Below are 21322 nucleotides of genomic sequence, written 5' to 3'. Positions count from 1 at the left end.
TTAATATATTGGTTTTTATAATTTAGTTTGATTGTGTTTTCGAACCCCACTCGAAGAAATTAAATATTTATTTAGATTTATATTCTCATTTGTTCGCTCTAGTTTCGAGGCAAAGCGTTGAGTTCCGCCACGCAAAGGCTCCAGAAATCGGCGGACAATGGAGAACAAAGTGTTTTAACACTAGGCTCCCTCTGCTTTCTGCAAATCTATTACAAGCTACATTAGTAACATTATGTCGCTAACGTATGCACATAACTCTAAAACGTTATTATGAAAATGTTGACGCCTGCAGCTACGAGAGCGTCGGCGTAGCAAAGTTTTTATCACTTGCATAATAAATGTAGATTATGTATCTACTTACTTATACAATACAGGTTAAAATAGAATTGTACATTCATATCATGCACAGTTATATTTATTGAAGTCAATTATAATATTCTAAAATTTTACCTAAGTTTATAATGCCTTATTTCTCTTGTTCTGCCAGAGCTAAGAAAATAATGACATTAATTAAATTCTTCTTCCTCCTGGCATTAATCCCGGCTATTGCCAGGGTCTGCCCTCCTACTCAACCTACTACTACTCCAGTTTGCACGGTCTTTTGCGTACTAACTAATGAATTAATTAATTAATTATTAATGCGTAATGACATTAACTACATTGTCTACCCCTAACAATTTGTAAGATGCGTTAAATAAAAAAAACACTATACTAAATATCCTTCTATATAGTCTATCGAACAAGTAAATTATCAAATTCTAATAACATCATTATCATCAATCATTATCTTATACTCGTTTTTTCATATCATTACAATTCGTAGTGCCAGCGATAGATGCACAAGGAAGCCGTGAATTATGCACTCATAAATCATAAATATACGATTTGGTGGAGATTAGCTATCAGCATTTCTTAGCAATCAGCCTTTTTGTGTTTTATTTCATTATAAATACTGTGTTGAGTAAAGGCAGTGGACTATTCGGTGAGAGACAACTTGAACTTGGCGAACGACGAACTGTTGTTTTTTGCATTTAAATATTTTTCGTTGGCAAAAAGTAAAAAAGTGATGTGCTTTTAAACACGCTCTCACATATACGTAATTATATGGATATCATTCATCATTTCGTACGTGAATATAATACGACGAAAACAAAATTTGGTGCACGCTTCCAACACGGGATGGACTTAATCCCTTGACAGGCGAAAATTAAAAAAATTGAGCAATTCTTCTCGAAGTTTCCGCGTTTAATTGTTGAGACGATAATTATAGAAAAGTCCCGCTTACTTCCCTAGCTATGCTTGGAAGTAGCTACATTTTGATCAAGCCGTTGAGCGGGCAGAGGCTGGAGGCGTTCTTGGAGATAATTGACGTCTTCTTCACGATCTTCTTAGCCGGACCATTAATTATCATTTACTGGAAGGCGACATGGGCCCTTATGGACCTTTACATATATCCGGATGATCCTTTACTAAGCGCGGTTTGGACTGCCGCGTTTGGCATCATCGTCGGTCTCATCCTATGTGCCATACAAGAACCGTTAAACAAATTATTGGTACCAGAATATGGAATTAAAAAATATCTGTTCTTCACAAGGTTGTATACTTGTGTAGCAGCGGTTGTGAATGTGGCAGCTTGCAGAGGAGTTTGGAATTTACTGGAGTGTTTCATGAATGATCCCATGGTGATTATTATCGCGACGGCCGCGTCGACGGTGGCTATCATCTTCTTGAGAGCTTTCAGAAATGTGGACTCTGCGCCGTTCTGCATTACCGTTGATACAGTTGAAGATTATTTTGACGCGCCTACTTTTTATAAAACAGTAAGTTTTTTTTAATATACACAAATATTTGTTTTGTTGTGTTTTTCAATCTGTTCTATATTACATATAATATAAATAAATATACGTTAATTTAATTCGTTTTTGAATAATATTTATTAGAGAAGATAGAAATAATAAATGACTGAAATATCAATTTAAAGAATATATTTATAAATAAAATGCACGTATTACATTTAAGAAACAAATATAACTACTGATTTCGTATTTTTCTCTAACTGATTATTCTATTAATAGACTAATCGAGATCGAATAAACTATCGAAATTTTATCTTACTAGATATAGCTTATCCATAGCTCGTGAAATAATAGTACACAATCTTACATCTTTACAAATCCTTTTTTTTGTGTATTTTTCCTAACCGCGGAAAAATTAAATTTAACAATTAAATAAGTTATACTTTCATAATAATTTTTATTTCAATTCTATGATATATTTTTACAATTTTCCTTAAATACACATATATTACTTCGGTTCATTAACATATTTTATTAAATCCGCTACCTTAGTTTTTGTATTATCACCTCACCTTTTTAACACCTCATTCGCTTTAGTTATCGATACCGGGGAGTTAATTATCTATACTAATATTATAAGGCTGAAGAGTTTGTTTCTTACAATGCGCTAATCTCAAAAACTGTACCTGATAGTACAACTTGGACCAGTACATTCGGATCCAAATGGTCATCAGTTTTTTATAACAAGTACATATATTGTTCTTGTAAAATTTGAACTGACAAATTACAAGTTTATGCATTTACACATTTCAAGCGTACCTATATTCTATAATAATATGTACCAGTTCCGGGGTTAAACGACAAATAACATAAGTGACTCAGTTCCGGCAGTGTGTCTTTATCACATATTTCGATTAGATATAAAAAGAAACAGCTTAGTATAGAGTAGTCAATGATCGTTAGTATATTTGTGAAAATAGGTATTAAATCAATATCTATTATTCAGAATCACTTTATGAAAGACGATTGTTATTGAAAATTAAAGAATTCAAACCTTTTCAAAGTAAAGTATGTTATAGTCAAAATTTATTCACCTAAAGGTACCTTTATCTTACCTACTAGTTTCAGGGAGCTACTAGTAGCTATCTTAAGACAATATGCTTCCTTAGCTTTAACATGAACCAAAAATTATTCATTCCCCTAAATAGGAATCAAACCCACAACCGTCGCGCTTACAATTAGGCGCTGTCCGATGAAGATAAATTATGTATGAAACATAATTGTTACATTTGGCATACAAATGTCTGTACGCACACAATTACTTAACAGATTTGTTGTAAGCCAGGTGTTTTATCATCGATTAGCATACTTAATTAAGTAATGTTATCATATATAATTAATTAATTTATCAAGTTTCAATAATAATTCATTTATTAAGTTTCAATAATTAACTTCACTGCTGGCTGAAAAGGAATCTTAATCATTTTGATGAAAAAATAAAAGAAATCTTAATTCTAAAATGCAGTAATTTCGAAAAGAAAAAATAAATAATATAGTATGATAAAAGATACCAAATCTTTTAAGATTTGTTTGAGAAACTGTTTAAAACAGACTTCTGACACTTCTGGCACAATTTTTTAATCTACTACTTAGTATTTTCATATCTGTTTCGTTGTAATCTTTGGTAACAAACATCAATCACAATTAACTAACAGAACGATCGATAAAATTCGCTGCCTCTTCAAAATCTTGCTTGTCTAGCGAGTATCTCAAATAGTCTAATCGTAGAGACGATTTATCTCGGCGATAAGCTTAAAATATGATATAATCATTTATTTAAGTGATAGAATAAATAATACGCTATTTTTAGAGTACATTTCCCACTGGTGGCAACTATTTTATTACACATATGATCTAGTATATATATTTGAATGTCAAAATTTTTGCTACGACTTTCGTAGCGAAGCGGTTTCAAAAGTGAAATATCTACGACATCGTTGCACAGTAACTTTGTTGTAGACTTAAACCGTATTGGGAAAATTTTAAAGACGGATCTTCACGTTTTTCACCGCAGTGCAGGATAAGCAGAGGGAACAGAGGGTTAAGACACTCCATTCTATTTTCGCCCAATCCGAAATATTTCGTGTTATCAATGTTTTTGAAAAAACCTCTAAACGGCGCTACAACAAATGCCATCTAACCTAAAATATATTTGTTACAGAGTAGCAGAGAGACCGCGTTGTACATCCTGGACTGCGTATTCTCTGTGACGGTAGTGGGTTCGTTAGTGGTGTTCGTGTGGCGCGGCTCCTGGGCGCTTTTGGACATATTCCTATATCCTGAGGATCAGGTTAAATCATGCTGGACATCGTTGGTAAGTGATTATGCTCTATTTTTGTAATTTAATAAGAAACATCGTAATTTAAGAATATTTACCTTACAGAAAGTGTTATAAGCCATTTTTTTTTTAAATATTAATTGCAATTTATGTGTAATATAATATAGTATTATAAACTTAAAATTACCTTTTTTAGCTAGTGCTATGGTACTTCGTTCCCCATGTAGTACCCAATCTCGAATCCACAACCGCATTTACTGTCAGATACTAATTGTAATTACTGCCAATGCATCAGAGCGGTCTCTTCTTTCTGTCTTTCCTGACAGATATTTTAACTTTAGCGATATTGAACTCGTATGAAAAATGCTAACAACGTAAATATGTTATTACAAGCGAATAAGAATTTCGACGTAGCATAATAAGAACGCATATTTTGGTGTTCAATTGCTGGCTTTAAGAAGAGTTGGAATCCGCGAAATTTTTTAACATAATTGTAACGAGACTGTAATCCCCAAACTTTTATAACTAAAGATGACTATTAATAAGAAGATTACAAAAACAAAACAAACACATTTTTTTAGAAAACGGATAATTTGAACGTAGCGTGATTGAATCCCGCGCATTTTGAAGTGCAAGTATATTTTTTCAAAATTAATATCCACAAATAGATATTTCCCAAGCATTTTTTCCCCAAAATCTCTCACATTATCTTTATTAATATGCAAAAGATATATAATTTTCCGCATATGGGTCACGCCGTCACGCGTCGTCATTGAGTCAGTGACCACTTACGCCGCACAATTGGCTCTTCCTCCCGTCTCCCTGATGTACTATGAGCGTTATTGCTTTTTAACTTTGAATATTTAAGGTCAATAGTATGTTTATTTCATTAAACTTCTTAAATCTTTAAATGAGTACCTTAGGTTTACGGAACGCTAAAATTAAGCTTAAAAGTGCTATAATAAAACAGGAACCTTAAACATGAAATCGAAGAAAATGTAATGTAAGTTTAAAATAAAACCATTTTCACGCTCTTTCCCGCATATCGCAGGGTAAACATAATGAAACTTGTGTTAAGACACTTCGATCCCTTCAGTCAAATTTTAAAGACATAGCGTTTTTAGTGATGGAAGTCAGCGACACTGGAGCAAAAGACTGGACTTATATACATATTTTTTAATTTTAACAGCCTTACGGTGAAACAACTTCTTGACTATTGAAGTCATGTATAAATTACAATATTAAGAAGCGCTTTAAAGAGTTTTCGTCATTAATCCAAAAATAAAGCGACATTATCTCGTTGAGCGTTTAGGATCTAAGGTAATAAGGTAAACACTGTACTTACCTGTTCCTTAATAAGCGGGTTTATTTCTGTCCGTCCGTTCATTCCACTTAGGCTCAATGCCATGGTTTGATATTGAACGTGAAATATAGTCCGTTTAATTTTTTCATACTTGTATTTATGAAATATAATCGTAATTGTAGTAGTAGTAGTATCAATAGCTTAAAGTCCCGTTTTAGAGACTTTTTTATGTAATCTTAATTGCATCCAATCATTGAAATAAATGAAGCAAAAATTTACATTTTTAGCTATTAATTATTTTATATAAGCTATAGTTTTTAAATTTCAGAACATTTTATTTAAATTTTTATGTAACATACTCGTATTATATGTATTCTCGTAGAGCATATTTAATAAATTTTCAATGTCGAAACAGTAGTTCCTGAGATTGGCACGTTCAACCAAACAAACTCTTCAGCTTTATAGTGTTAGCACAACAGAAATAAATAGGATATTATATTATCAACGAGTTACGGCTTTATCTTAATGACGTTTGCAAATTTCTCTGAAATACAAAGAAGACTATACTACAATACCCACGTTGTGTTTTATTAGTAAACAATCGTCATTTCTAAACATATTGCTACATACTAGTAGATACGTATAAAACTAATTGCATATGCAATGTATTCGTAGCGGCACATCGTCTGACTGTAAACGATGGTTGCGGGTTCAATTCCCACTCGAAGGAATGAATTATTTTCATTTTGCTCATTTTGGTAACCGGATAAAGCGGCGGCGTTGAGTTACACCAGTCAACAAGCAATGTGTCGAGAATTGGGCTGTGCGTGAGGAACGAAGTGTCTTAACATTAGATCTCTCCTACTCCTACTATCTATATGCGAGAAACCGTGTGAAGTAAAATCCAAATAAAACATGTACCTGCGAGTCATAACGAATGTGGGTTCAATTCTACAATGATATTTTTTTATTATACCGGCCATTTTATTATTTCACCCAAATAAGAAAAAAAATTAGATCAGAGTGAATTATCACTAGCTTCTTGAAGTAAAACGCATTATGCAATGGTAATAAAAATCACTTAACGGAAAATATCAATACCCTAATTAATTATATTGAATGTAAGCACAGTTCAGTGAACTGTTTGTTTATAATACGATAATACTCGCGCTATCGATAATAATATTATGTATATACTGTATTTTCCGTGGAAATTATACTGTCCTTATGTCACACGCGATTACATGCTCAGGTACTTATTAGGTACTAAAATACGAGGTCACCTTTGTTTGGGCCTTGAGGTACCTTAAAATGATAAATATAATCTTATTAGAAAATGCGATTGTAAAAAAGTCCCGCCGTTAATGTATTGTTTATAGTGAAAATAATGATGAATCATCGAAATTTTTTGAAGTATCAATTATCAACACGTTTTATCAAATATAGTAATACCGCTTTAGTGTAATTTGAATTAATTATGATATTTAGTAATAGATAAAACTGCACCATGGTTGCGAATTCAAAATCCTGCGGAGAATGTTGGTAATATATAAATTTCATTGCGTGTGGAATGTGAACGTCACATTCTACACGCAATGAAATGCATAAGATGCGTGCAGATAAAAATAAACTCAAACTCAAATATCCTAATACAACCATTTTTTTCCTTACCTTTCCGCCGTTTTCTACTCATAGGCAGAGAAAACGTAGTGTTAAGACACTCCGTTCTCATTTAGCCACTCCCGTGTTGGACAATCTGAGATATTGTTTTGTTTTTTATCTCACTCTAATCACATTATCTTTTTTTTCACTCTTGCTATATTCTGCGTTCAAGACATATTATATACTGTATCTATAACAATAAGGATACATAGATATGTGACTCTCTTTACATGCAACTTATCTTTTAAGAAAAGACTGTTAAAACGACAAGAATTTCTTAATCTCTACGTATAATCTCTTTCGTTACGGAGTGACTGAAAGAATACGCGGCGTAGAACGCTAAAAACTGCATGTGTCAATACTTCATGTGTCTGTTCCTTGTGGTGTGAGGAGAAGCATTATTTACGGGAACATAAAAAAACAAATAAAGTTCAATATTTAAAATATTTTCTTTTCACAGGTGGGCGGCTATGTGATAGTAGTGATAACTTTCGGCGCCCAAGCGCCCATGCGCTGGGCGGTGTCAAAGCTGCAAGGCGCCCCGCGTCTGCTGGTTGCCGATTTATACCACCTTATATCGTTTGTAGCCACAGTCAATGTATGGAGAGGCATTTGGGGACTATTGGACATATATTTCTTTCCAGGTATTATTTTTAATCAAACTCTTAACCGGGATTAATGGCGATGTTTTATATATTTGTCTTTGGTCACGGGTAGACAGAAATAACATTCCAGATTAGAGAATCCAGTGTTAAGACACTCTGCACTCTGCCTTCAACATATTGTCAATATATTAAGTTTACAATAGTGGATACTTTTTAATAAGACTTGGTATATATATACATTTTCCCGGTCATTTGTACATTTATATAATATGAAAATTGTCCAAATTGTTGTAATTTAAATGAATACGTAGCTTATCGAAGTGTCAGGTTCTATTTAAAATAAGTACATTGTGTATTTTGACATAAATTAAATAACAATTATCTAAAATTAAAAAACCATGGAATTTAAACTAAAATATTATTTTATAGAAACACCGAAGCTAAGTAACTGGTGTTCACACATCGTCAGCCTTGCCCTTCTAATTGTCCTGAACTGCTCCAACTCGGTATTAGTGAGAGGCGTATACATCGATGCAGAAGAGCCTGCCGGTGACTGCGTAGTGTTTCCCTGCCACTACCTCAGATTGTTTTTTCATAAAGAGAGGATAAAGAGACACAAAAGGTCGAATCCTCCAGCCAAAATGCAGGAGGAGGCGAGCGTGCCACTACAGACGCCGGAACAGAAGGTGTGACCTCCGAGCCATTTGATATGTGTATATTGTGTTTTCAAGTTTTGTTTAGACAGATTTTGTTTTGTGTATCATTAGTATATATATCACACGTTTATATTAAGAAGTAGCCTTGATTTTTTGTGTATTTCTGTTTTTAGTTATCACGGATTTTATTTATAGATGAATATTTTATATATACAATGAATCAATGAAAAATTTTAAATATAGTTTAAGTTTTAGGTTCTTTTAACGTTAATATTAAATAAAATAGCGACGCGTGATTCTTAAGGATAATATACAAATGTAAAATTTTGAAATCAATGTTATATAATGCCTTATTTTTATGTTAGTAGAATGAATAAGTATTTAATATGAATAGTAAATACAAATATTTTATTAAAAATGCTAAAACATATCAGTCAAAATTATCAGTAACTCTGGTTGTAAACTCGCTGTCGATATAAAAGGGGGCTTAAAGCATATAAAATATATTTTGATACAATTTTTTTACAGATATTTTCAAGAAAATGCCATTAATTTAATATAAAAATACCACGAAAATTGCTCTAAATTGAAAATTTGCTTCTACAGCATTTTAATTGTAACTTATAATTGTAATATATTTAACAATTTAGCTTATACAGAAGTCAGTAAGGAACTGAGTGTATAACATTTTTGGACCCTAAATTCAGTTAAAGAATATGTAAGAAATGTTGGTTAAGATAATAAAATTTGTAATTTATATGTTGAATTGATGTATTGTTACATACCTTGTTCGTATATTTTTTTTGTTGAATAATTATTTCTTGTCCGTATTGCATTACCTTAGATATAAATTTCAATCCTAATGATTCTGTCGTCATTTGGATATGTCAACAATCCTTTTTCTTAACCTTTTGTTATTAGTTCAAATTCTATAAAAAAATTAAAACTATATATTTAAATATTTTATCTAATAAAATTAAAAAAATATTAAATTTTACCATTCAACCGGTGGAAAACGATGAACAAAGTAATCTGTCACTCAGTTTTCTTAAAAACAAAAGACGAGAAGTTTCTGTATTTTTCTTTTTTATATAAGTACATTACATTACTGCCAGTGTCAAATAAACCAAACAGCATTTATTTGATTGCTCTTTTTATATGATACCTAGGGAACCTTAACATACGTAGTTTTCATCACAACGTAGTTTTACAAACGTGAATATAAATTCTGAAACGAAAAAAAAATATATTCAAATATAACTTTCATATTTTCCTTTTTAAAGTTTTTTTTTTTTCAATATTTGGAAGCGTGAAGCTGTTCTTTCTATTCACAACAGTTTTACTTGCCACAAGTAATGTAAGAAAGTTAAAAAATTATGAAAAACATATATTTGTTTGTTACGATTCATGCTATTTACGATTATGTTACGATATGTTCATAGCTATAGAGGTGCAATAGAGGGTTGTAAATATTTTATAATTAATATTTTCTTTTAAGATTTTTACGTTTACTTAATAATTGCCTGTACTGTATTTAATTTTTCCATTCACTTCTTTTAGTTATTAAATACATTTATAAGTAAATTCATTACAATTTCGAAAATTCTTATTAGTTAAGATGTAAGAAAACTTTGGATTTTAATTTATCTTATAGTACATCACAGATTAATAATAAAAATAAATAATTCTAAGTACAAATACAAGCGAAAGCTTAAAAATATTCTTTAAATATATAGAAATTAAAACAATATTTGATGTTATTTATTTTTTAAATGTTAAAAACATATTAAAAAAGTAAGGAAAATATAATTTGGAGCTATTTCATTTTATTTCCAATTTGGCAATATTTAAGGTACTTATATTTTTTTTGTGTAGCAAGTGATTTATAGGCAGATTAAAAATTAAATGGTTTGGCAAAGTAAATTGCTTATACAGCCTTATTTAAAATGTTATATATGTTTTATAACTTTGTAATATATGTGTTTAGAATAGAAATATAGAAAATGTTTTTTAGATTAGAAATTTTAAAAAAAGTTATTCCCGCTGAGTTTCTTCGCCAGTTCTTCTCAGGGCAGTGGTATTTTTTTCCGAACTGGTGGTAGAGTCTTCATTATGTAAGATTTATAAAATAAATTCTTCTTGTTGCTTCTTTATTAGAACAAATTTATTATTTTATTATCTATCCTTTTTATTAACATAATATATATTATTCTTGTTAAAGTAATGGTAATTTTAATTATCACCTATATAACAATATTAGCTATACGCAACTATAAATCTTTTCTTTATATTCTGCATAATGCCTTATAAGCCACTTGTTACATATATCACATATAGAATCTTCAATAAATAAGAAATTATTTATTAAAAAAAATATATTTGATATAATATCCTAAATGTATATTATGAAAATATAAAAAGATATATATATTATACACATGTATATATTAACACTAACGAAATCAAGTCTAGAACATTCCACTTTGTACAGTTGCTAGTTTATAGGTTTATGTAAATAGTTCTATCTGCATGTAATATGTAAGAAGTAAATAAATATTCGTTATTTTATCAAATGTGTTATCATTTTGTATGGTTATTGGTCGACAGCTTTTGCGTTATCGCTTTTGATTTTTGGATAAGATATATAATATACTTGCAATAAAGTAAGTTTAAATTTAGCCTTAAACTTAATTTATCCATCCAGTTGAGTTAAAAATTTGAATAAAAATGTGTTATGTTTTTTTTGATAGATGGATGATGAAAAAACTGAAATTATTTGCCCTTGATACCTGCATTTTCAAACTTTTGTAAAGAATAGTAATGGGAACCATATCAAAGATTTTCAATCTAAAAACACAGTGAGTAGTTTTTTGTTATTATTGAGGTGAAAATAATAATAGGAAAATCGAGAATTGCTTCAGTTGTGGATTTATTTCTACGAAAATCAATTATTGTTTCGATATGAGGTTGATCTAAGTAATCCCTTTCTTTTTTGTTGACCCTCCAGTATCTTAGAAAGAATATATAAGAATATATGAATAAGTGACATAACACAGGTGTCAGTATTGCTAGGTATCTTTTCAAATACCATTCCACCCAGGTGAGGCCACTGGATCTAACATATTTAATAACATTTAAAGATTTCATCACCATCAGTTTCTTCGAGAACGAAAGGACGATAAGGAAAGGAGGATAGGATGAGTAAGTAAAAAGGTTCTTTCTAATTGTTGTGTTGAATTAATGTTATTTCTATCCGCGAGTTCAACAAAAAAGCTCTTGACATTATTAGACAACTAAATAGGAAAATAAGATTGTTGAACAACTTAAGTGGATAAGAATATATAAACCTATGAGAACTATTAAATGTTTTCTTGATGCAATTGGCACATCTGCACACGATGAATGTAATAATTGCTTAAAAAACTAATGAGATATTCAATCGAAAGGTCACTCACTTATCATGGTCTCAAAGAAGGTATTTAGGGTATTTATATATTTAGGAGGACGTAGGTGCTCGCTAAGACGGGAATTTGCGATATTCGACTTCTAAGGGGTTGTTTTTGGGGTTGAAAGTTTGTATGAAACTTCGTTACTACAAATTCTAGGAGTCTCAAATTTGCATGAACGTCACTTATAGGACGTAGGTACTCATGGAGACAGAAATTATTAATAACGTAGTTCACGCGGGCGGATCCGCGGGCGGGCCGCTATTATTTTATAAAATCTTCGACAAAATTATGTAGAGATATATAACAATGACGGTAGTTAAAACATTATCACATATCACCATTACTCAGCATGTTTTTATAAATATTTCTATTCCATTTATTTAAAAAATATGTTGTTATTATTTAAAAACTGCATAGATTGATACCGCCGTAGCTGAGCAGCACAGCGTCTGAGTGTAAACGTGACCGTTATTGGTTCGAATCCCACTGGAGGAAATTAATTATTTTCATTTTCTCTGGTAACACGACAATAGCGCTGTTCCGCCATTATGAAAATTGAGCAGAAATGTTTTAACACTAGGTTCTGCGTACCCTTCTATATATGGGATAGCAAAAAAAAACATTAGTTGTATTCCATTGCGACGCCTTCGAAATGTGTCTAAATTATTACAACGGATCGACTTGTAGAGCTATTGTGAAGTTTCTCAGTAGAACTGCCATAGATAAGGACAAATCGACAACAACAGTAGAGTGTTTTAAAGACTTGTTTTCATCATACCTTATAAGTTATAACACCACAGAATTCTACATTTGGTTTTATGAGCCAACAGCTATCAGCACTGATTCGCCCAATTTTGATATGCATGTTATACTTCATTCAATTAGTCTTTATTCATAAAGATATCTTCAATAGGTGCCGAAAAAAACTTGAAAGCAAGCAAGTGGCATACTAGTATGTATAAATTAATTTTTAACAAACAGAAAAATAATTATACAAAGATTTTATAATTTTGAAGTCGGTGCCAAGTAAAACAAACAGGCTTAGTAATTAGATATTGTAGTAAAGGTGTTGTAGCATTAGCTTGACACCGACTTCAAAATTATAAAATCTTTGTATAATAATTTTTACTTTTTAGTTCGTTGTTAGAAGTCGGTTTTTCTTTTTGTTAAAAATTAATTTATTTTACGATTTTAAGTGATGGGTAGATCTGAAAATGATGCTTCTTAAACGAGTGGTGATGGTGATGGTGGTGGTAGTGGTTGTCAACGCGTGGTTGTGGTTGTCCTATGTAAAACTTTATTTAATTAGATATTATTTTTGTGCAAAGTTACATTTTGGTATATTGTCAAGAACATACATAAAAAAAAGTATTCGGGCGAATTGAGAATCTCCCTTTTTTGAAGTTGGTTGAAAATGAGAACATCCTCTTTTTTGAGGTTGGTTGATAAGAAATGCAACGATCAGGAATCTCACCTCTGACATTAATTTAAAAAGTTTTTGCTTGTAACTATTACAGTATAATCAATTTTTTACCAAAAAAAACAAACTTTCAAAATTTTGACCGGATCCCATAATCGGAACCTAACCAAACTTTCACCAAATTATCCTTAAAGTGTATCCTTTCAAATAAAAAAAGAATCATCAAAATCGGTTGGCGCAACATTTTAACGCGAGTTATTCGTCTATTTGTCGCGCACATACCTAATACAAATTTAAGACTTATGTGATTTTCTCATAGATACCATTGTCAGACACGGACTAAAAAAAAATGGGACCATTCGGGAAGCTTCACCTTTCAAACAAAAAAAAATTTCATAATCGGTTCACCCAGTCAAAAGTTATGAGGTAACAAACATATTTTCAACTGATTTTGGTACTTCCCGTTATCTCGTCCTGGGTCATCTTCAAAATCAATATACGCTTTGAGCTGATAATCTAAATAGATAATTTTGTATCAGATTAAATGAAAAATGAGTGCTATATATTTTTAACAACCTAAAATATTCCAAATTCAAAGAATGTGTAAAAAGTTTTATCTTTCAATATAAAATCTCGTTTTTCTTATAACATAGAAATTGTTAGATGAGATTTAGTTAATTGTTAGATTCTCTTAGTACTCTCATTCCCATTCCCCAATGACCTTTCATATTACAGCTCTACATGAAACACGTGAAGCTGCTTTGATTTATATATTAAATATCCCCTATACAATTGAATTGAACCTATTATCACAAAAAAGCCTTACAATTACCAACCATCGCAGCGTCTGTTGAGGCCCCGGCGTCGAGTTCCCCCACTCAACACTCAATGCCTCGAAAGATTCAGCGGAAAGTGGGGAACGGAGTGTTACTGCGTGAAGCTGATTTATATATGCAAATTGATAATAAACACACTATGTGTAATATTTTAATATAAAGCAAACACTATAATTAAATATTGAATTATTTATCTGAAGATTTTTGGCGACATTTATTTATTTCTTTCGTAACAAGTGTAATACTTTAATCTTTTTAAGGAAACCATAAATTATGGTGACGAAAAGATATGAAGTTAAATAGTTATATTATTGTCAGACCTCGTATATGTATGTATAACGGATATTTACTTTTGCATTATAATTGTCTAATTATAATTAGATAACATAAACTAAGGCAATGAGAAATAAACTAATTAATATATGTCTAGATATATTTTGCCATTTTTATCAATAAAAAAAAATCTTAACACCATCGAGGCGCTAATGGAAGCGTTATGTTATATTCTTTTTTTACCTTTACACTATATTCTGCCCATTGCAGTGAAGGCGGAGTGAACTTGGGAATCTACTGTTTAATAAGTATGGAAAAACAAATATGATGAAGAAATAAATAACAAACCAAAAAGTTAAAATTTATGGTGGTCACATAGAAATTTTTATAGTGATTAAAGAAACTACATGAGACCGTAGCGGCATTCGATTCCTATTCGAGGAAAAATACTTAAAATATTTTTATGCATGGTGCATGCTGTGGTGCGTGAAAAAAGCGTAAAGCTGAAGAAACAGAAACCACACATGTTATATTCCTTATTTATTTAAAAGCGTATGCTAAAATTATTATAATCCAATCGCGCTAGATATTGCCAGTTCGTGAGGTCGCACTTCTCTATCGTACACCCGGGAGAGCCTTTAGTACTGAGCCAGTCGATCCTGTAACAAAGTATTTGTAATTACTTATAATTTTTGGTTTATTTTTAAAATAAATACTTTTTTAAACAAATATTTAATATCCACGAGTGACTGACCTTTATTATAAAATAGTAAAAAAAACACAAAATAGCACTTTTCTCTACACCCAGTGCCACAAATGTGCTAGGAGCTATTAATTATATGAGTCTTAAGTCGAATTGTCTAGTAGTCTAGTAACTATTAATCTAACCTAACTATTAAACTATGTATTTGAACTCGAAATAATAACGGAGTACAAAAAGATATTAGTTACACAATTTGTAAAGTGAATGTGTGCAGTAAACTGTAGGTATATTTGAACTTCTATATAAAATAGGCTTAAAGTAATTTCTGCGTATTAAATCAAAATAAATACAGATAATAAAGGCATTTCCAGAAGTAATTAAAGTATAAAAATATATTATTATTATCTACAAATTAATGTTTAAACACAGTCTGATAATTATTTTGTTTGAACAGTAGTTTGTATATTACAGGGAAGCTTAAGTTGTGGACTGAATTTTTTGCTTGGATCGAGTGATCTATAATTTGTTTAGTTCAAGAGAGGTAGTGAAAGATTACTCTTTTTATCATATTTTGTCGTATTAGAGAAAAAATATTCTTCACAGGATGAAGAGCTTAGTAGTGTGCTTTGGGATTTGCAACCCGAGTGCAGTCTTAAGGGCTCACCTTCTCTGCCCAAGCTCTTAGATATTAAAATATTTTTATTCATTTTTCTTGTTTATTTTTTAATTTCGAAACTCAACACCGCGTTTCCAGCATTTAGTTAGAAAATATAGAACATTACCTTCCATCACTCACAAACCAATAACTTAGGGTTGGTGAAAACACCAGAACGGAGTGATTTTACACAAAAAACTTTCTCTGCATTACCCGTAAAATGTAGAATATTATATAACCTTTATATTATTTACAATCACATGTTGACGGAACTGAACGCTTGTTAACGATGAACTTGGATCTAATCCAACTATAAGCAGGTGATATAATGCGACGATATTTATATCTTCAAAGACTTCTTGTCTATATTAATTAAATTTCAATATCAGCGCATGAAGGATGTGTGTTCGACTCCCTCAAACTCCACTCTACTTCTCGTCTCCACTCTGGATATATGCTTTCTTTTCTCTGATAAAGCGCAGCGTCTCAAGCTACGTATAACTAACAAGTAGTACCTAGTTCATAATGATACGTTCATGACAAAGGATTCGAATACAGTTTCTTAGATTTGAATATACAATAGGTACAAATGAGTTCTAAGTCAACCTAATAAATTGCCCGCCATTGTAAACATAACTTTTTAATTGTTTTCTCCATTATTTTCTTATATGTGCAATAAAGAATATATATAAAAAGATATTAATAAAGAAATACATAAATAACAAAACAACATTATAAAATTATAATAACAAGGAAAACACATCGGTAAATGCGACACGGGTTTGATTTTCACTCGAGAAAATTTATTATTTCCATATCTTCGTTCTTGAATGAAAAAGCAAACTCTCGAAATTGGAAGGAGAGTAGAAAACGGAGTGTCTTAATACTAGATTACGTGTAGAAACATGGCTATACGAAGAATAATATATAGCATGTCGTTATTTAGGTGATATTATCCAAGGATTTAAAAAAATATATTCTGTATTCTACTTACATGTGATCCAAGTTTGCTTTAGTCCCTTGTATCTTGCCGACGATAGTACCATTCTTGGTGTTCTTCACCCAACCACAAATGCCCAACTGTACCGCCAATTCTTTACAATATTTTGTGAAGAAACAACCTGAAATAATATATTTATTTTAATTTCATTCTGTATTCCGCATTTGTGCCTGCAAAAGGAACCTAGTGTTAACGTGTTGCATTCCCCACGCCTCGCCCAATTTCGAAACATTACGTTTTGATTGGCTGAACTTAACGCCACGTTTAATCTGACCAGAGAGCAGGAATGATAACAAATCAATCTCCTGAATGGGACTCGAACCCACAATCGACACTGTGCCAGTGAGCTTCGGTGGCCTCACATATTTTATATATATTATTATTATGTTTTATATATTTTGAAAAATAAATGAAATTTGTTCATTCATGTTATATATTTCGATTCATATTAATACTCGTACATTGCACACCAAGGCTTGTTAACAAAAGTTATTTATATCATGAGAATGGAACTGGCAACGATGAGTATAATTATATCCGTAAACCAGATTTCGACTTTTGATAAGCTCTAAGTTACTGTTTACTAAACAGCTTTTACCTGCAGTTTCGCCCTTTCATTTGGAAACAACTAAAGCCAGCATTTATATTTCGCTCTTTCTCTGCTTTCGTTAAAAAATGAGTGCAAATTATTAACATTAAGTGACCTGTTTAAACCAGGCAACCCTGGGCTTGCGCCAGACTGAGAGCTAAGAGCTGCAACCATTGGGAGATCAACCACCATTCAAATGATGTGGGATTCATATAAAAAACATATGAGTGCAATTTTTTCCAAGAAACGCAATACCATACATTTAATTATAGGTGATTGCGGCAGGATTCTTCTAGGCAACCCTAGTGTAATCTATTCTACAATATAAAAACAGATACCTGCAAATTTAAGCTATGGGATCTTACTTTAAGGAAAAAATAATTGAAAACTTTGATAAATATCAATATAAATTAAATACTTAATTAATAAAGATTTATAATCTAATCTGTAAATAATATCTATAGTTCAAATTAAGCTCACTAAATTATACTTTTATAGATAAAACCTAATATGCTTTTTAAATTTCACGCACAGCCTAACTTCATACAATTATAATGTAAAACAGGTAAAAAATAATTACGGTTATTACGCAATTTGCAGCTTTGCCAAACAAAACCCAAGCAAATTAATAACTATGTATGATATAGCGATGACACTGACCACAGTAATCTGATGTTATATAACCTGCCTAGTTGACCAGTCGCGGCGCAGAGCCTTAAGCATGTGACAGAGTGTTCTGTCACTCAACCCGCAATGCCAGGTCTACTCTGCCTACCCTGCTATGTGGGGAATACAGTGTGAAGCTATAGAAAAAAGAATTAGACATATGGACTAACAACACACAAAACCAATACCAACCAAACCAACCGACCAATTCGAACCAGTAGTCTCTGATATTAGTTCATTAAACCAAACAAGCTTTATAATATTATTAGTCAGCATTTAAGTATAGATATAAATAAATAATTACATATTTATCTCACGATAACAATTTCAAAGTAAATTAAAACGAATTAGAACAGATAACAGCCTAATAGCTATAATAAATATACTGTTAATCCACTTACGTTTTGAGATTAGGCGGTAAATCACGTTATCACTGTGATACCAGCATTCAATAGAAAATTGTAATATCTCTATTTTTGGGTTTTTACTATTTTTCATATTTCTACTCTGTTTAGTTTTTTATTTATATAGGTAGGTGTATTTTTTTTTTCATACTAGATTTTTAAATTAATTCTATTTTTTTCAACGTCTTTCGGGAGCAAGTAATCAATTTAAAAGTTACATACGTTTTCTATTTATATATATTATATTTTATGCGACAACTTATAGGTACACATTTAGAATATTCCAGTCACGTAGCTTTTTCTTAAATTGTATAATTTAACGATTTAAAATAATGCTAAATGCCTAATATCATATAAATAAGAAAATAGAATAAAAACAAATAAAAGTAGGGATATTAATAAGGATGTTTAAGCTAGTTATAAAAAAAATCATTTTTATATCAACAATTGAAAATATTTTTTTTAAATTATTACCTTGAACCTGACCGTAGACCTCAAATTCCACTGCCACTAGCATATTAGGATCATCCGCACCCATTATAACAAATTTAATTAAAAAATAATAATAAACAATTTAAAATTTTACTTGTAGATTGTCTCGAATGAAAACTGTTTTGGGACTGCCGCCCGCCCAAACGTAGCGCCCTAGATATTTTGGTCAGTAAATAAATATAGATAAATTGACGCACGAGTAATGGATCAATGTGAATATCGATTCAATATATGTATTGGGAAATCGATTAGGCGGGCTTATTGAGATTGATGCAATTTCAATTGGTTTTAGTGGTTAAATCTGTAGAATTTATTGTTATAATCATCTATATTATATACTTATATTTACTAAAACTAGTCGTCGCTCGCAACTTTGCATATGTTGACTTGAAGAAATCCAGAAAATCCTCTTCCATTCCTTCCCGTACTCCCTAATCTATCAACCAACCTCCATGCCAAATTTGATTTTTAAATCCTAAACTGTGCATTGTTTCTCAGTAACAGAAGGGTTTATTAAAATATATGCATGGACTATTCAGGATGAGGTAAAAGGTAAACAAACCAGAGAAAGGTAACTTTATAGCTCACGATTAATTGAGTTAATATATTTTATAAAAATAACTATGTAAGTAATACCTTGATAGCTCTGTAAACATACGCCTTTAAAACTCATTTTCTTTTCAGCCAAAATTATATTGAAGTGTTTAAATTATTTGAATTTATTGTTTTATTATTCAAAATGTTCTTATATAAAAATACATAAAAAATATGAACAAACTTTGAAGTACATCTTTAATATTGTCGATTTTCACATTCTAATAGTAGCTAAATGATATACATATTTGGATTACGTTTTTATTTAATTGACTGAGATATAACATAATATTATTCTTGAAATTACATAAAAATACTTTTAGTGTATCCAAAAAAATGTTTTGATATATAAAAAATATTTTTCGCTGCAAACACTTTTTTCTTAGACACATGTTTGTACATTCAATTATTTCTTATTCTCTATAAAGTATATTGAATTGTAAAATAAAGATAATATGCAAACAATAAAACGGAGTTTTTTTTACTTCACTCTGTATCCCGCATATAGCAGGCAGGCAGAGGAAACCTGGGAATCTAGTTTTAAGATACTCCATTCTCCACTTTCCACTGAATTCTGGATGGCCTGGGCCCTCAAAGCACAAACCTCATAAATGTGGAGAATGTGTAAATGAGAAAATATTTTCTATTTAATTTCAATCATTTTTATATTGCTTCCATGATTATTTCTAAGTGCCTGTTCTATAACTTTTTCTATTTTTATTGGCTTTTAGTCTTACACAAGCCGTACCAATGCCGAGCAGAACCTGCAACTGAGATGCTGCGAATCTTCCTCATCTCCTTATGTTTTAATTTCTCTGCCATAAAATTTGTCTTCGAAGTAGAAGATTGTACCGGAAGATCTTTGTTTTCCTTTGAGATTATTGGATTGAATGGCATTATTTCTGTATATTGAAGGTAAGGTTGATCCAATCTGACTCTGATAAGTCTTCAATATTCCGTTTATTGATTCCAATTCCTTTTCTTAAGAAAAATAAATATTTTATCGATATTTTTACTATTAACTTTGGCGGAGTTCAATACTGCGTTATAAGCGGGACAGTGAAATATATATAACGAAATTAATCTGATTACACAGTGCAGCAATTAGTTGATACTTATATCTGGTTTAAGGAAATGTTATCAGTTGCACGTGGGGATTTTAAGCAAGATTTTATCGATTATATGAAAGTACTTAATGCTTTAAAATCCTGAAAGATTGTCGTAATTATGGAATAGAAATGGATATTTATATAATTTGATTGTTTCAGGTAATTCCCGGCAAGGTAGGTCGATTTTAAATATTGTGGTTTTATCTTTTTTTTTGTGACACCTTCAAGGGAATGTATTGTAATCAAGATTAATTATGTTTTTAGGTTAAAGGTTTTTTTTAAATATAATTAGTCACTTAAAAAAATTAAAAACGAAAAACAAAATGAAAAAGGAAAAAAAATAAAGTGATGAAAGTAAAACCATACAACATACTTTCTTACTTGTTATAGAGATATTGATGTAAAATGCCAATGACACCATTACTTCCCTTACTTAACCATTATTTCTTGAGGAAACATATATATATTATTATATAATTGCATCTTGCTTATTACATATTTTCAAACTTTTACAATAAAATTTAAACATAACACTCATCAATACATCTTTAATCAAGCTGTCAAGATTGTTAATCCTGTCGCGGAAATGTTTTTCATTAATATTTTGAAGATTATTGGGAAGAACCTATATCTGGTGCGCAAATCTTACTAAGATAATAACAAATTTTGATTTTATCTAATAAAATATATGTAAATTGCATAAAATCAATTCCAAGTATTGGGGGGAGTCCTGCGTTATGATTTATGAGTACGGACATTGGAAAACAAGGTT

At 30.8% G+C, this 21322-nt stretch overlaps 2 protein-coding genes across 6 annotated transcripts in view; one reads left to right on the top strand and one right to left on the bottom strand.

The window, feature by feature from the left end:
* fusl (transmembrane protein fuseless) overlaps positions 1–10928 on the top strand; it is a 28059-nt gene extending 17131 nt beyond the window's left edge. For 3 of the 5 annotated variants that reach the window (XM_085203071.1, XM_085203072.1, XM_085203075.1), the window contains 3 exons: positions 4018–4170; positions 7560–7743; positions 8134–10928. In XM_085203071.1, the coding sequence (XP_085059197.1) occupies positions 4018–4170; positions 7560–7743; positions 8134–8396 (600 nt within the window). In that variant the 3' untranslated portion in view covers positions 8397–10928. Of the gene's footprint in view, positions 1–823; positions 1821–4017; positions 4171–7559; positions 7744–8133 lie in introns of all 5 variants that reach the window. The other 2 variants (XM_085203074.1, XM_085203073.1) reach the window with 2 other exon arrangements.
* Positions 10929–14865: 3937 nt separating this feature from the next.
* Positions 14866–20668, bottom strand: LOC146528557 (acylphosphatase-2). The gene is made up of 3 exons (XM_085203884.1): positions 18830–20668; positions 16691–16817; positions 14866–14997 (listed from the first exon to the last, which is right to left on the bottom strand). Exons 1-3 carry the CDS (start codon positions 18891–18893, stop codon positions 14883–14885), a joined length of 306 nt encoding a protein of 101 aa, XP_085060010.1. The 5' UTR covers positions 18894–20668; the 3' UTR covers positions 14866–14882.
* Positions 20669–21322: the final 654 nt, after the last annotated feature.

This window comes from Heliconius melpomene, chromosome 19, assembly GCF_056956725.1.
Source record: "Heliconius melpomene rosina isolate 202511_hmr_F chromosome 19, ASM5695672v1, whole genome shotgun sequence".
NCBI lineage: Eukaryota > Metazoa > Arthropoda > Insecta > Lepidoptera > Nymphalidae > Heliconius > Heliconius melpomene.
This window is presented reverse-complemented; position numbering and strand designations above follow the sequence as displayed.

Bases quoted from the DNA above. Each gene is read 5' to 3' on its own strand.
- LOC146528557 (XM_085203884.1), bottom strand. From the start codon at position 18,893: ATGGGTGCGGATGATCCTAATATGCTAGTGGCAGTGGAATTTGAGGTC. The intron at 16,818-18,829 runs GTAATAATTTAA...ATATTATTTCAG, and splicing joins GGTCTACGGTCAGGTTCAAG to GTTGTTTCTTCACAAAATAT. The intron at 14,998-16,690 runs GTAAGTAGAATA...ACTTTGTTACAG, and splicing joins AAAGCAAACTTGGATCACAT to GATCGACTGGCTCAGTACTA.